Here is a 15,346-nt window from a genome sequence, read left to right on the forward strand (position 1 = left end):
CTGGAGGTCAGAGGAGAATAATCAGGAACTGAAATTCTTTCCTCTATGTCCTTCACATTCATTCTTCCAAGACTTACTAAGCTTCTGTGATGTGCCAGGCACTACGCTAAGTGTGAGGTATACAAAGATGAAAAAGACAGCCCCTGCCATCAGGTTGCTTACAGTCTGGGGAGAAGATAGGTAGTGGGAATGAATCCGGAGACAGGGAGGCCTGCTTCTGAGCTTGTGTATGCAACTGAGTGCTGTGTGTAGGATCAGATGCAGGTTGACTCACCCTGCTTTGTTGGCAGCTGGACAAGCAGAACCGTGCCAAGATCACCGACTTGGGATTCTGCAAGCCAGAGGCCATGATGTCAGGCAGCATTGTGGGGACGCCAATCCATATGGCCCCTGAACTTTTCACAGGTAAGCTCAGGGCAGGGAGTGGGCTTCAGTGGGGCTCCGTACTTTAACCCTGAGTGCTACCCTTTGGGCTAAGTTGTATCCACAAGTACTACCAACAGGTCTGGGGCAGGTAGGGGACAAGCAGAGGAAGGAAACCTAAGGTAGGTGTAGAGGGAAAAGTAAAAAAGGGAGAGTGGGGAGAAGGAAGAGCACACACGGGAGTCACCAGGTCTTCTTTTGGATGTTTCTCTGAGCTGTTTGTACCATAATTGCCATAATCAACCAATTGATTGATCATAAAGTACTGATTGAATGATTTCCATATGCAGGGAGTTGGCCCTGATCATTAAGGAACCTGTAGATGACAGATACATTGAGAGAGGTAAAGTAATCAGGAAGCAGCCATTAAGGCAGCCTGTGACGAGGTGCTAGGACAGGCGTCACCTAACATGATGTCGGTATTCAGACAAGCGATACATGAAGGCTGAAACGTTTGACAGTTTTGTGGTAGAAGTGAGATGTTGGGTAGAGCCTGAGTCAGGTCTGGAAAAATTGGTCTTTGGGAAAGGAACTCACATGAAGTGTGGTCTTTGAACTGGGCAGTATGAGCATGCTTTTTCACAGCACTTCTGTCGTGATGGTGATGCATTCGTATGCCTACGTCACAGTGTAATGTCAAGTCCAGATTGGTGAATGTCAGAAAACCACCCCCCCCCAAAAAAAAGAAAAAAGAAAACCACCCCAAAACCCTGAGCTAGAGATGATGGAGCTGGGATTGGAATCTAGGTTTTTCTGGCTCTAGAATCTAACCATGTGTCATGAAGGAGAGAACATTCTGGAGGGTGGGGAAAGGGAAATATGAGGAAAATTGCAGCATAAAAATAAGCGCAACAGGAAAGAAATCTACATTGGGAATAACAGCAAACAAGTTTGTAGATGAAATCCGCCCAGAGGAGTGAAGGCTTGATGTGGAAGCAGTAAGGAACTTGAACTTTTGCGCAGGTGAGGGATGAAAACATCTTCACGGAAGGTTCACTTAGCAGCAGAAGGTGGAGGGGGTTCAAGTGGCAGGAACCAAGGTAGGCGGAGCAGTGGTACTTGTCTCCAGGGTCAGGCTGCTAGTAGCACTGAAACAAAACAAGTGTGCCAGGTGCAAGATCAGCTCAGGGGAGGAGTGGGCGGGATCCCGTGACTAACTGGATTGAGGACAGACAGCAAAGAAGGTCTGGACAAGGACTGGAGGGCTTGAGCCTGAGAGGGCGGGGGATGAGGGGGCATTGCTGAGGCAGATCTGAAGGCCTTAGTGGACCCCTCGTCAGCGTGGGGAAAAGTTAGAATCAGCGATCTGTGCAACCTCCTCTCACTAGCCTCACGCACAAGTCTGCCCCCAGCCCTTCTCGGAGCTGGGCATGTGAGGGTTAGGGGTTAGTTGGACCCACACAGCTAAGCACATGCTCGTTGTTTTTCTTTGTCTAGATTTACTTCTTAAAGAATTTCTATTCCTACTGCTGTTGTTTTGTTTTGGCTACTTCATATTTCACTTCCCTTGATTGTTTCTCTGCAGTCCTATTGCTGTCAGAAGAATCTTTCTCAGGGTGCCTGGGTGGCTTAGTTAGTTAAGCATCTGCCTTCAGCTCAGGTCATGATCCTGGGGACCTTGGATCGAGTCCTGTGTCAGGCTCCCAGCTCACTGGGGAGTCTGCTTCTCCCTCTCCTCCCTGCTCATCCTTTCTCTGCCAAATAAATAAAATCTTTAAAAAATAAAATAGAATACGTTCTTTGTGTCACCTCTTGCCTTAAAACATAAAGGACTTCTTGCTGTCCATTGACTCCAGACTTTTCTAACTTTTAAAGATCTTTATATTCCAGTTCTAGTCTCCCCACCCACCTGTTTCCTAACCTTATTTCCCAATCCGACCTTTCAGGATGAATCTTCTTGGCTGTTCTATCAAAATCAAAGGCTTGTCCTCCTCCTTTGTCAGGCTCTAGCCTTGGCTGTCCTGCCATCTAGCACTGCTTTCTCAGGGCTATGGTTTTGGGTATAATAAAAAAGGCATTATAAACAGTCCTGCCTGCCTGGGTTGTTAGGGGAGACAGTGGATGTTAAAAGCTCTAGAAAACACATGGAGGCCCCTGCAGATGGGGGATGGATGTAGCCACTCCCTGTCCCTGGCTCACTACTGTCACCCTTTCTCACTGCAGGAAAGTACGATAATTCGGTCGATGTCTATGCCTTCGGCATTCTCTTCTGGTATATCTGCTCAGGCTCTGTCAAGCTCCCTGAAGCGTTTGAGAGGTGTGCCAGCAAAGACCATCTCTGGAACAACGTGCGGAGAGGTAAGAGCCACGAGCCCTACCTTGTCCTGACCCCCCCTGTTGAGAGCAGGCACTGGAGGGGGCTTTGTGTCACCTGCTCCGGCCACCCCACTGCAGGACCACACACCATCATGGAAACCAGGAAGGGCACTGAAATCCAGCCTTTGCTTTCAGGCAGCATTGTACTCAATGGTTTCAAGAAAGCTTTTTTTCTTTTTTTCCTTTTTTTTAAGAAAGCTTTTTTTCTTGAAAATTTCCAGTTTTTCAACTTCCTATGCTAGTGCATTCCAATTTTTGTCAACGTTATTCTTAGGTTCTAATTGAGGTGTTTGCCGTTGAAGCCAGAACTCCTGAGCCCCGCCTGGGTGATCAGTCTGTGAGCTGGCCAGGCCTCATAGTTGCACGGGCCCTCTCACTGACTCTGACCTTGTTTCCTTGTGCCTTTTTCAGGGGCCCGGCCAGAACGTCTTCCTGTGTTTGACGAGGAATGCTGGCAGTTGATGGAAGCCTGCTGGGACGGTGACCCGTCTCAGAGACCTCTCTTGGGCATCGTCCAGCCCATGCTCCAGGGCATCATGGAGCGGCTATGCAAGTCAAATTCTGAGCGGCCAAACAGAGGACTAGATGATTCTACTTGAAAGCAGAGACCTTTCTCTTTTACTATTTCTTTCCTTCCCCTCACCTTTTGGTCATGGGAAGAATTTGACATTTATTCAGAGAGCTCCCGAGGGAACTGATGCTTGTTGAGCAGCTTGAGACCTTTCCAGGCAGAGTTGCCTCCCGGATAGTGAAGAGTTGGCTGGCTGTTGGGGCACATTCAGCAGCTCACTGATGTCCCAAGCCATCCCATTAGTAAAAGATTGTCTAGGATGTGTAAATGCTGAAGAACGCAATGTTCCAGGCTCAGAACTGAAAAGGAGGCAAATGTACCATTGTCTGTTCACTGTATGTTGCTAAGACAGGTGGGGCACTGCAGTGGCAATAGTATTAAAAACTATATTTTCATAATTTTGTCTCTAGCTAGAAGCAGTTTGGTTCTATCCAGTCATCAGGACCCTTAGAAAATTTGAACTTAGTTCTGGGATTGTGAGAACATAGGAGCAAAAAAAATAACTTCCTGCTACCTGCAACCAGAGATCTCAGGTTGTAACAGCAGAGGCCCCAGTGAGGGAGCTAGAAACAGAGCTGTCAGTTCCTTACGGTGCCAGCGTGTTTACATTTATAGGACTGAATATCCCTGACTTCTGGGGAAGGGTTTCATGGTTACATCACCAAGAGGCCACAAAAAGAAAAAAAATGTGTACGTACACGTATGTATATATATACATATGCGATTGGATTCTGAGTTACTGCTAACTCCAAGATAGAATCTCTTCTTCCCTTTGTCTTGATTTTTTATTTTCTCCTTTTTAGTCTCAAGATGGGAAAACTCCAGTTAACATGGTATCTGGGGATGAGTGTCTGAGTAAAAGTGATGGGTGTGGAGTATCTGGTGAGGTCTGAGAAGTGGGCAGTGATCTGGAAGCATGGGCTTCCATGCAACCTACGAGAAAGATACCAGGCTGTTTCTAAACTTAGAAGAATCAAAAATTCCTGTTTTTGTGTTTGAATCTAACACACTGATGTTTTTAAACTCTGTCCATGAGCTTTTTAACCAAAATTTCTTTTCCAACTTCTCCCTTTTTACTTAGAATGTAGCGTAAGAAGAAAAGCACCAGATGAAAGAGAAGAAATGCTTTTCATAGCTCTGTTTGTGTGCCTCTCACCTCTGCGTGTTAGCATCTGGGATGGTTCTCCCTTGCAGTTGGGAGGTGTGGGGGTGGGCTTTTAGAGAGTTTGTCAGGAAGGGTGCATAATAAGGGGAATTCTGAAGGGGAATGATTTAAACATCAGTGCATCTCAGATGTTGACTTAAAGCCTCACTCAACCAAAATGGTCCATTAGATTTAGAATACCAGGTGGGTGAAGGAGTAGACAGTGGAGGTGAACAGCCTCCATCCATCTGCCTAACTCCAAGCACTGTGGTCCCTGCCCTGTGCGTGGCCCCATTTCTGTGAAGCAGGTCCCTGAGTAGGTGTGTAAGAAAAAGGGCAGATTTGCTGCTGGAATTTTGTAGCGTTGTTTCTGAGAGAGTGACCATCTCTTAAACATTGACAGGGTATAAATGGCGTCTGCAAGAAATTTCTCATAAAACTTTTAAAGTTGAGTTTTAACCCTTTGGATGCACTGGGCTCTGATTATGATACTTTTGAGCATAATAAGCCTCCAAGCACTTGGAGCCCTTCAGAAACTTCATATAGTGCTTTTCACTTGCAAACAATGAAAGTGACTGAACCAGTGTCTTTGGGTTCTATGGGTTCCAGGCTTGTTTTGGTAGAATGTTCAGTAAATCTCTTAAAATTGTTAATACCCATTTATAGATTTACTTTTTCAAGTCACTCTGTTCTTGTCTGCATTAACTCGTTTGTCCTCCAGAGAACTATGATGAGGCTTCCAAGGAAGCCAGATTTTCAAGTTTAAAAAGAAGACGTGAGTAGTGTCTACTGGCCAGAAAATCAGTCTAAGTGTCTGTTCTGTATGAAATTTCAAGAAAGGTCTTCTGTAATTCCCTTTTCCAGAGAGTCTTCCTTGACTCCAGCTGGAATCAGGAGCCTGGCTTCCGGCGTGGAAGCCACATTCCTAACATTCTTCCAGAGCCTTAGCAGCGACCCCTATTCACACAGGGGCGGGGCCGGTAGGTTTTCCTGTACCTAGGGTTCTCTTTCCCTGCAGCTTAGCTGCTCCTCAGACACCAGTTTCCTAGCAGATTCCCATTTGTTTGCCTGACTGAGGAGGGCCTAGATGCTAAGTAAGACAGGAGCTGTGTTAACAATTCATTACAAAAAAGGTATTTTGAGAAAAGGTGCAAGATACTCCTGAAGCTTGCCAGGCCAGCCAAAGTCCATGTAGAGATATTTGGAAGTGTTATTTGAACACTCAGCGGGCTGAGTGCAGGAATACATATATATAACATGCACATACTTTGCTTTTGTTTGATAACATTGTCAGCTAATTTTGGATTCTTTGTTCCTTGGCACCCATTATTATTAAAGTGATGGAATGCCATGAAATGTACTGTACTGTATATTACTTGGGAAGACACTAGGTATTCAAAGAAGTCTGGGGGCACTTGGGCTGTAGTAGGCTCAACAAGACCAAAGCCCTAAAGATTTTACCTCCTAGCTTTGGTTGTACGTGCTCCCAAGTGGTGAGGTGAGATTGTGGCTGGGGGAGGAGGAAGGACGGAATGGATTACCCTTACTGCATTCTATCCTTCTAATCAACTTCATTAGGGCAGTTTATCCCAGCCTGAAAATGATCGCCTGGCCATTTTTAACATGCTTGAAGTCCAGTCACTTATGTGACTTCAGAACTGAGTGAGGGACCTTCTTGCAGAGCAATCAAGAAATGGAGCCTGGGGCCCCAGAGGGGCTGACCCTGTGCCTAGGAAGCTGGCAGCCTGGCGTGAGTCAAGGAGTGCTCGTTTGGGTGAGGCTTCCACAGGCATACGCTACCCTGCTTCCTTGATCCTCTGTAGAGAGTGGCTCATGGAGCAAGTCTTCCACTTCTCTAGGAAGGAGGGCTGTGCTGGTTCTTCCCAGACCAAAGAGAATCACTTGTGACTCCCATCAGTTTCAAGGGGACAGAGCCTAGGCAGCAGCTTCTCCTCATTCTTAACACTAAAACTCAAGGAAATGGTGAAGGAAAGGATATATTGCTACCACAGATGGAAACGGGGAATGGTAGGACTCCCCACTAGTACCTGTCAGCTCTCCTGTGCATTTTGAAGCATCTTTGCTGAGCTGCCAAAGAGGGGTTGGAAGTTTTTTCCTGATGAGAGAAGGGGTTTGAGGATGGCAGGGCCCCAAAATAATAACTGCACTGAATGACACTTTATTTTTTTTTTTAATTTTTGGCTTAAAATTTAGCACTGAGAAGCCAAGAGGGATTGGTGATTACAGTAGCCCTCGAGGCTCAGAGGCTCCCTCTGGCCTTGCTTTGGAGAGAAGGCATGGTTGGTATTCCATCTGGCTGAAATCAGGGAAACTCCAAAGTCCAAACTGCCTCAGAGCGGGATAAATGGTCCTTCGCCAAAAGAGTAGTCACTTTCTTTGAGTTTTCAAAGTTTGATTTTTGGATTTGCTGGATCAAATGACCCACTTTTTCTTTAAAAGAAAAAAAAAAAGGTGGATTTTTCCTTCTAAATAATGAGGGGAGTAGTTAGGGCTAGTGCCGGGTTAAAGTGGGTAAGGAGGGAGTAACCTTCAGAAACTTGTATTGCAAACTCCTTTGGGTGTTGCAAGTAGCACTACTGTTCTTAAAAGGGTTTTATTTTTAACTTCATCTGCTCTGTTAACAGCCAGGCCAGTCGAGATGTGCACAGAGACTATGCAAACACTCGGCATTGGGGGAGGCCACCTGACTCAGAGGGTTGAAGAGAAAATTGGTCTGGACAGCTTGTTGTCTTTTATCTTAATGTAATATTTTTGTTTGTTTTAAAGGACTAATGTCTATTACGGTGTTAATAAAGGTGTAACATACTAAGTGTGTAGAATAAAAGTGCAATGACAAGAGGAAGTTACCTTGGCACGAACCTCAGTCTTCGCTTTCCCTCCTTGTGCTCTTTCCATAATATGGCAACCAGGACCGTGTTGTGTTTTCAAGAGACAGGACTATGGGTTCAGCCCTCATCTAGTGTCCTTTCGAATGGTTGGCTTTGGTTTTATAGAATATTCTGTATCCTTGTGGGGATGCACACATACCACATATGCTGTAGAATAAAGATCACATTAACATTTGAAGTTTACCTCTCTTTGACTTTGTTTCCCTCCCCTCCCTGGGTTGGAAGAATGCCTCCCGCTTCTGTGGGACCTCTGCAGTCAGAAGTCTTTCAGCTTGCCTTGGAGAATGCTGGAACGTCCTACTCCCCCCATACACTACTCTGATTTCTGGGTATTTGACGTTACCGCTGCCAAAGGGTGGGAAAGAGAATGGGAGGAAGGCAAAGTAGGGTGATAGCAGTTTATCCTGGGGTCACGCCTTTTGCTGCACCTTCTCTCCAGCACGGACTTGCATGAGCCTGGCTACTCTATTTCATTTTGAGAGAATCCGAGGATGGAATCTACATGCTGGCCTGTCTGCATTTGGGATGTCTGCATTTTCTATTTGGGTTCACCCCCACTGTTTGGATCTGCTTGCTTGGCATTGCCTGATGGGCACCACCATCTGCCCTCAAGGCAGCCCCCACTGCGTAGTCCCCAGGGAATGTCAGCAGGCAGCTCACGGCATCACTTTTTGTTACTTGGCTTGTGCTGACTGCAACACAAGCTTGGCCAGGGGGTGGCAGCACACCTCAAGCAGTTGACGTGTTTGTGACAATCTTTCAGAAAAAAAGCTGCAGGGAACCTGAGTGGTTCTTAGCCCCTACACGTAGACGTTTCCTGCAGATAAGCCTCTTACCCTGGAGAAACTTTGACCGGCTCCAGCGACCCTTCACAGCTAAATGTACCCCATCTTAGACGCACATACTCTGTTCTAGTGTAAAGTTCAGCATGACAGTTTGCTTCACTTCCTCTCTTACCAGGATTACTTTGGAAAAAATAGCTGGTGGTAACACATTTTTAGACTGGGCATGCTTTCCCAAGAACACCTCCCTCAGGAGGCTTTCCCTTGAGTAGCAAGGGATCTGGGGCAACTGTGGTGGCCTTCTTGGTCCTGTGTTTGGGTGGGGCTCAGATGGGAGAGCCACCGAGTTTCTGAACATTATTAAATTCAATTTCAAAATGTGTGCCTTTAGCAGGATTCCAAGGAGGCCACAAAGTACTGACCGAATAGCCTTCTTTCCAATGTGGGTACCAGGGGTGGCTGTTCACTGGCTGAGCCTCCCAGGGCCCTCCTAGGGATGGCCTGCTCCTCAGTCTTTTATTAGAGTAGCTTTTTCAAGTCAGACTATTTTATGAAACTGGTTATCCACCTGAGGAGAAGATCATGCAAAAGAGAAGGTAGAAATCTAAATGTAAAGAAAATGAAACGAAGGAGTTTTCTTTATGTTAGGCACTATTCGAAATGCTTTACATTTATTAACTCAATCCCCACCACCACAACCCCATGTTACCTATGAGAAAAGGCATAGAGAGGTGAACCAGGGTCCTGCAACTGACAAATGCCAGAGCTAGGATTTGAACCTAAGAAGTGCAGCTCCAGAATTTCTGCTTCTACAACTAACCATTACACCATGCTGCCTCTGGGGGAAAATGTACGTAAATATGTTCATGTATAGTTTAGGGGCAGGGAGAACTTTCTTGAGGGTGGTTAGGAACCCAAAAGCCATAAAGAAAAAAATTATAGAACTTACAAAGAATGTAGGGGCACCTGGGTGGCGCAGTTGGCTGAGTGTTTGACTCTTGGTTTCAGCTCAGGTTGTGAGATCGAGCCCCGTGTTGGGCTCTGCACTCACCGCAGAGTCTGCTTAGGACTCTCTCCCTCTGCCCCTTTCCCCTGCTCTCTCTCTATCTTTCTAAAATAAATCTTGAAAAAAATGAAATTATAAAGAATGTATGTGCAGCCAAAGACACTGAAAATTTAAGACAAGTCAGTAATTTGGAGAGAATAATTGCAATATATAACTGATAAAATGTTCAGATTTCTAATACATGAAGAAATCAAGCAATAAGAAAAAATCTACAAGCAAATTATATAATACATTTTTGAAAAAGATGTGCATCCTCATCAATAGGGAAATCCATATGAGAAAGATATTTCCATCTATCAAATTACTAAAAACCTTTAAAAACTATTCATAACTGTGGGGGATGAACACTTCCCTGTTGTTGGGAAGTGGGTGTAGCTGCAGAAGGGCAATTTGGCAGTACCTATTATAAAAATTTTAAATGTATATGTCCTTTGCTCCAGAAGTGATTTCTATGTAGTCATTACCTACAAAAATATTTTCACTGGTATGCAAAACCATGTAAGTATAAGGGTATTCACGGCATCATTATTTGTAATACTAGAAAGTTGGAGGCGATGTTCATGTCTGGCAATAGATTAGGATTAAATTGTGCTCACCCGGTGGAATTCTATGCAGCCATTAAAAGGAATGACACAGCTCTCTATGCGCTGACAAGGATGTTTATCCTAGGTCATTGAGTGGAAAAGTATGTAAGTGTATATTTCATATGGTCCCTTTTTTGAATAATAATCCCATCTCCCTAACCCCAATTTCTCTAGAAATCTAGTTCCTCTCTCTCTGTATATGGCTAGAAAAAGGTTTGTAATATGTGTCAATTTGATACATATCATACTTAACAGTGGTTTTCCTAGGGAGAGAACTCTAACTCCAGTGGATCGCATTTCTGTTATTCTATTGTTATCTACTGTGAATATCTATTTTTCTTGCCACTTAAGAAAATGAATGGAATGGCTAATTCAAGAGGAAGGAAGTAGGTATTGGAAAGATATTACAGGCCCACAGAATCACTGGGTAGGAACCACAGTAGACCTGCAGGCGACTGCCGAGTGCCTGGCTAGGGCTGTGAGGAGCCACCTTCACTCCCTCATGAGGCGGCAGCCGAAGAATCTTCTCACTTGACTCGGCACAGGCCCCAGACCCATCTTGCAGCTGTATCGGCTCACAGCTGGAAGGTTCTGTGCCCTCCAGGTTCCGTGCAGGTGGCAGGGACCTCCATCTGTCTGCCCATCAAAACTGTGTTCAGTGGAGAAGATGGAATTCCTGAAAGGTAATCAAAGACTTGTTAGAAAAGGGATCCACATTTAGGACAGGCTCAGAAGACGTATGTCCAGTGCACTTCACGTGTTGGGCTGCTCCGCATCCGGCCCCACCCTCTGGCACTACTGAGAGGCAAGGTGGTGAAGGTAGATTTGCAGATTGAAGCCCAGGCATGGAGGAGTCGCAGCTGGGTCTCTGGGAAGGACATTCAAAAGAAGACCCTCTTGAGTCTCTTTCCTTTCTGTCTTCCTTGTTGTCTCAGCAGGGCATCCTAATGACATCAAAGAGGGTCAAGCATCTAAGAATGTGCTAAATGACAGCCTTTCTATGTGTAGAATTCAGGAGTCGAAAAGGTAGAAGGATGGGGCAAAACCAGCCTCCAAGTGAAGCCACAGGCTCTGAGATTAAGTTAAGCTTCCCAGGGTTCCAGGCTGGGAACATGCAGAAACGGTGGCTAGTCTGAGACCTCTTACTGAGCAGGATTTGCTCACAGTTTCTAAAAACTGCTACTTCTATCTGATACCTGCTAAAAATATATATGTATCATTCTTGAAAATTATGCAACACGATAAATTTTAAAACTGTGAACTTACCATATAATTTGTGGATCAGAACATTCCCACCGAGTTGATGCCCCTGCGTGCTCTTCCAGATGACAGTCCCGTGTTTCTCTCCCACCCCGGGTTACTATTGCGCTTGTCATTCTCTTGCTTTAAAAGCAAAAAGCTTTTCCAAATATACATGTGTTTTAAATGGTATATAGTTTGGGTTTGCATGTTCTTGAGCTTTAAAAATGGTATTACCAGGGCACTGGGTGGCTGAGTCAGGTAAGCATCTGCCTTCGGCTCAGGTCATGGTCCCAGGGTCCTGGCACGGAGCCCCCACATTGGGCTCCCCGCTCAGTGGGGTGTCTGCGTCTCCTGCACCCCCCCACTCCCCGCTCGTGCTCTCCCAAATAAATAAAACCTTTAAGAAAATGGTATTATTTGTATTTCATCTTCTATAACTGTTTCCTCTTCACTCATCACGTCTGCTTTTTCTCCAAGCTAACTGGCTGTCACTGCAGTACACTTCCTCTCAACGCGAGAGATTATTCTCAGGTGTGAATGTACTGCGACGTGGCCAGCGACGTGGCCATCCTCTTCTTTCTCAGAGAACCAACTTTTGGTTTGCTTCTTTCTCTCACTGCACCTCTGTTTCCTAGCTCACAAATTCCTTCTCTTATTTATCATCTTGGTTCTCTCTTTAAGGGTGAGTCCATGGCCCACTGTTTTTCTTCTCCTTTTTAAAAGTTTTTATTTATTTATTAATGTATTTATTTGTGAGAAAGATAGAAACATCATGATCTGGGGGTGGGGGTGGGGCAGAGGGAGAGGGAGAAGCAGGCTCCCCACTGAGCAGGGAGCCCAAGGCAGGGCTGGATCCCAGGACCGCGGGATCATGACCTGACCCAAAGGGAGACACTTAACCACTGAGCCACCCAGGACCCCTGCCCCATCTTCCTAAGCTGGATGCTTAGCTCATGAATTTTCAAGTTGCTTCCTTCCTCACACAAACAATTACGTTTAGGATTTCCCTTGGATTACAACTGTTGCTGCATCCTACAAGTTTTTGTTTTTAAAGATTTTATTCATTTATTCAAAAGAGACACAGAGAGGGAGGCAGACACAGGCAGAGGGAGGAGCAGGCTCCATGCAGGGACTCGATCTCAGGTCTCCAGGATCAAGCCCTGGGCTGAAGGTGGCGCTACACCGCTGAGCCACCCAGGCTGCTTGCACCCTACAAGTTTTACTATGAAACATGCTTATTATAGTTCAGTTTCAGTATTTTCTATTTGCTGTTATAATGTTTTCTCTGCCCTAAGTTTTACATGGGTATGTTTTTAAATTTCCAAATGTGAGGAAGAATTTCTTGGTGTTTTTGTCAGTGATTTATAACAAGACATTGTGGGCAGAGAATGCGGTTTGTAGGATGCCTGTTTTTTATAAATCTGTTGGAACTTGCTCTGCGGGCTAGCTCGTGGTAAATCTTTATAAGCATTTTATGTGTTCCTGAAAATAATGGGTATATTCATTACTTTTTTTATGGTTCATTGCTGAAAGTCCAGTGTCCTCTTTGAGATTGTGAACAGCATGATGGCAAATGCTCTTCTGTTTTGCTCAGTGTCTGGCACACAGCAGGGATCGTGCTGAATGCTCTCTGCCCCTCCGCCTCCACTCTTTCCCCTCTCCACACAGCCCCTTGGCCCCTGTGCACCCCATCTTTTGCTCTGTGCTTCCAGTGGGGTTCAGCTGCATGCGTGGGAGTTTGGAGAGTGGTGGGAGAAAGGTTGGGGAATCTTTCACCCTAGCTCACCTTCCCCTGAAGGTCATAGAGCTCTGTCTGATGGCTATCCTGCAACTACAGTTGTTTTTTTTTTTAAGATTTTATTTCTGGGGCATCTGGCTCAGTCGGTTAAGCATCTGCCTTCAGCTCGCTCAGGTCGTGATTCCTGAGTCCTGGGATTAAGCCCTGCCTCGGGCTCCCTGCTCAGTGGGGAAGAGGAATCTGGCCAATGTGTTTCTTCATTTCCCTTCCAGCCATGGGGTCTGGCAGTCTCTGTATGGCATCCCCATCCAATTTCAGGAATTAAGGAGGAGTGTATAGCCCTGAAATGCAAGAACAACTTTGGAAAAAGAGCTTTCTGTGCCAGAAATGGAGGTGAGGGGTGATAGTCTGGGCAGGTGAGCAGAGAGGCAGCCTGCGGATGATGCCAAGGGCCCACCAGTTGTAGAGTTGAGGGAGGTCACCAACTGGCCTGGGGTTTCTTTAAGGGGTAACTGCTCTATCCCCAGATACAGAGGAGGAGGGCCTTTGGCTGGAACACCCCATACACTGGATCCAGAAGAGCCACCACAGCAGGAAAAGGAGGGTCTGGTAGAGCAGAGAATGAGGGCTCTGGGCAGCTTAAGAAAGTTTCCATTGGTGCGGGAGCTAAGAGATTAAATCTTAGAAGGTAAGGCCTGGCCCAAGGAGGTAGAAGATTTGTGCCACTTGTGGCTTTCAATTGTCAGCTGATGGTGGCAAGGTCTGGATTTCTCAAGCTTGTGTTCAGCAGACCTCTTTGTGCTGCCCCTCGGGTGTGGCCCTAGAAGTTGTTTCTAAGTAATACAGAAGGATCAGTAAGTCACAGGCCTGTCCCATTGGCCAAGCTACTGGAGGAGAGGGACAAAGATTTTCACATCGGCATTCAGATAGAGAAGTCAAAATGGAGTGTCGGTGGATGCTGTCCCTGGTGCTGGATCCCTGTGGGGAAAGGGTTTGGGGGAGGTGTGAACCTGCTGGTCAAGCCGGACTGCCTTTCCATCCTTCCCTCTTGGACATGTGCTCTGCCCAGACTTGTATGCCTGACCATGAAGCATACCATTCTGTCCTTTGAAAACAGGAACCCAGATCCTCATGTTCAAGGACAAGGTAGGGGGAGAGGAGAGTGACTGAGGTACTGCCAAGATTAAGGGGCAAGTTTGAGTGGTCACTACCTCTGCCCCTCCCTAGACTGTGAACCTGGTAGGCAGAGAGGTCAGATCACTCACACCGTGGAAGGCCAAGAGCACAGGGGACAGAGGGCTGACAAGGTGGGCAGGAGCAGACAGGCAGGGGAGGAGTGGTGTTAAGTAGAGAGATCAAGAAGCTAATTCTCAGGAGGCTTGGTGGGACAAGAAGGTGGAGGCACACAGAGATGCTCCACCCTGTGCCTAACCCAGTCCTGGCCACAGGTGACAAAGAACTCAAGCACTAATGCTGTATTCTTTCCCCTGGACCAGGAGGGAGATCCACCAAGCTTGTGGCTGGTCCTCCTCACCTTTTACCCTCCTCACTCTTCCCTTCTTCACTCTCTTCCTTTTGTTCACCTCTCTTCTCTCACTCCTTCTGCTTCAAGTGATCTTCAGGAAGCCAAAGTAGAGGGAGAAGAAAAATCACAAGAAGGAAGGGTGGTGTAGGTTGACAATCTGCTGCATTTTGAGGCCTACACCCAAGAAGGGGTTGGCTTCAAGGAGCCGAAACCCTATAATGATGGACCTGTTAAAAAAAAAAATCACTGACATTTGTGGAAGATGGTCTGGTCCAGCAGACTTTATTCTGGACCATTGTGAAAGGCAGAGGGAACACTGCAGGGAGATTTTACAGTGGAGAAGATAGAATGAGCTCAACTTTAAGCACAACAAGGGCAAGTGGGAATTTACGGCCAAGGAGTATGGTCAGTGGATAGAATGTTAGTAAGAGAAAACCAGGAGGTCAGAGGGATTCAGGCTAACAGGACTCTTGCTGAAGACGAACGGGGGTGATCCAACATCACCTGGGTGTAGTGGAGGATGAGGAACCTGATCAGATATTGAAGCTGGGGGTTCTGGTTAAACTGACTTAGCAGAGTTCCTGCTAAAACTAGGTTTCACAAGGAAGTACACAGATGGGCCTAGGATGGGGTTCAGGAGTCTGACTAATTTCTGATCAGGCAAAGAATCTTTATCAGGCCCCACTCCAATACATTTAAAGACTGTGTCTGTTGAGGGATGGCAGGCTTCCTGAGCCTGGGGGGGGGGGGGGGTGGGCAGTGGTGGTGGTGGTGCTCTGTCCATACTGTGGGCTGGGGCCATCAGTGAGCCTTTGAGGCTGGTGTTTCAGGAACAGATTAGCATTTGAATTGGTGAATTGAGTAAAGCAGTCATCCCTTAGTGTAGGCAAGTATCATGAATCCATGGAGAGCAGAGGAAGGGTGAATTTACTCTCTCTGGGGCAGCCCAGGTGGCTCAGCGGTTTGGCGCCACCTTCAGCCAAGGGTGTGATCCTGGAGACCTGGGATTGAGTCCCATGTCGGGCTCCCTGTGTGGAGCCTGCTTC

The 15,346-nt window shown here is 46.4% G+C and overlaps 1 protein-coding gene and 1 long non-coding RNA gene across 6 annotated transcripts in view; one reads left to right on the plus strand and one right to left on the minus strand.

Annotated features, from left to right (window-relative positions):
- The window catches only part of DSTYK (dual serine/threonine and tyrosine protein kinase), a 50,287-nt gene extending 42,746 nt beyond the window's left edge, over positions 1–7,541 (plus strand). For both annotated transcript variants that reach the window (XM_077887098.1, XM_077887099.1), the window contains exons 11-13: positions 291–405; positions 2,587–2,721; positions 3,151–7,541. In XM_077887098.1, coding sequence (XP_077743224.1) covers positions 291–405; positions 2,587–2,721; positions 3,151–3,338 — 438 coding nt within the window. In that variant the 3' untranslated portion in view covers positions 3,339–7,541. The remainder of the gene's footprint in view (positions 1–290; positions 406–2,586; positions 2,722–3,150) is intronic.
- LOC144307362 (uncharacterized) overlaps positions 1–15,346 on the minus strand; it is a 56,514-nt gene that overhangs the window by 29,440 nt on the left and 11,728 nt on the right. For 2 of the 4 annotated variants that reach the window (XR_013374254.1, XR_013374253.1), the window contains exons 2-4: positions 9,808–10,471; positions 8,568–8,713; positions 7,323–7,510 (exon numbers count right to left, since the gene is read on the minus strand). This is a non-coding gene — a long non-coding RNA (uncharacterized LOC144307362). Of the gene's footprint in view, positions 1–6; positions 1,512–7,322; positions 7,511–8,567; positions 8,714–8,778; positions 10,472–15,346 lie in introns of those variants that run through there. The other 2 variants (XR_013374252.1, XR_013374251.1) reach the window with 2 other exon arrangements.

This window comes from Canis aureus, chromosome 38 (assembly GCF_053574225.1).
Source record: "Canis aureus isolate CA01 chromosome 38, VMU_Caureus_v.1.0, whole genome shotgun sequence".
Classification (NCBI taxonomy): domain Eukaryota; kingdom Metazoa; phylum Chordata; class Mammalia; order Carnivora; family Canidae; genus Canis; species Canis aureus.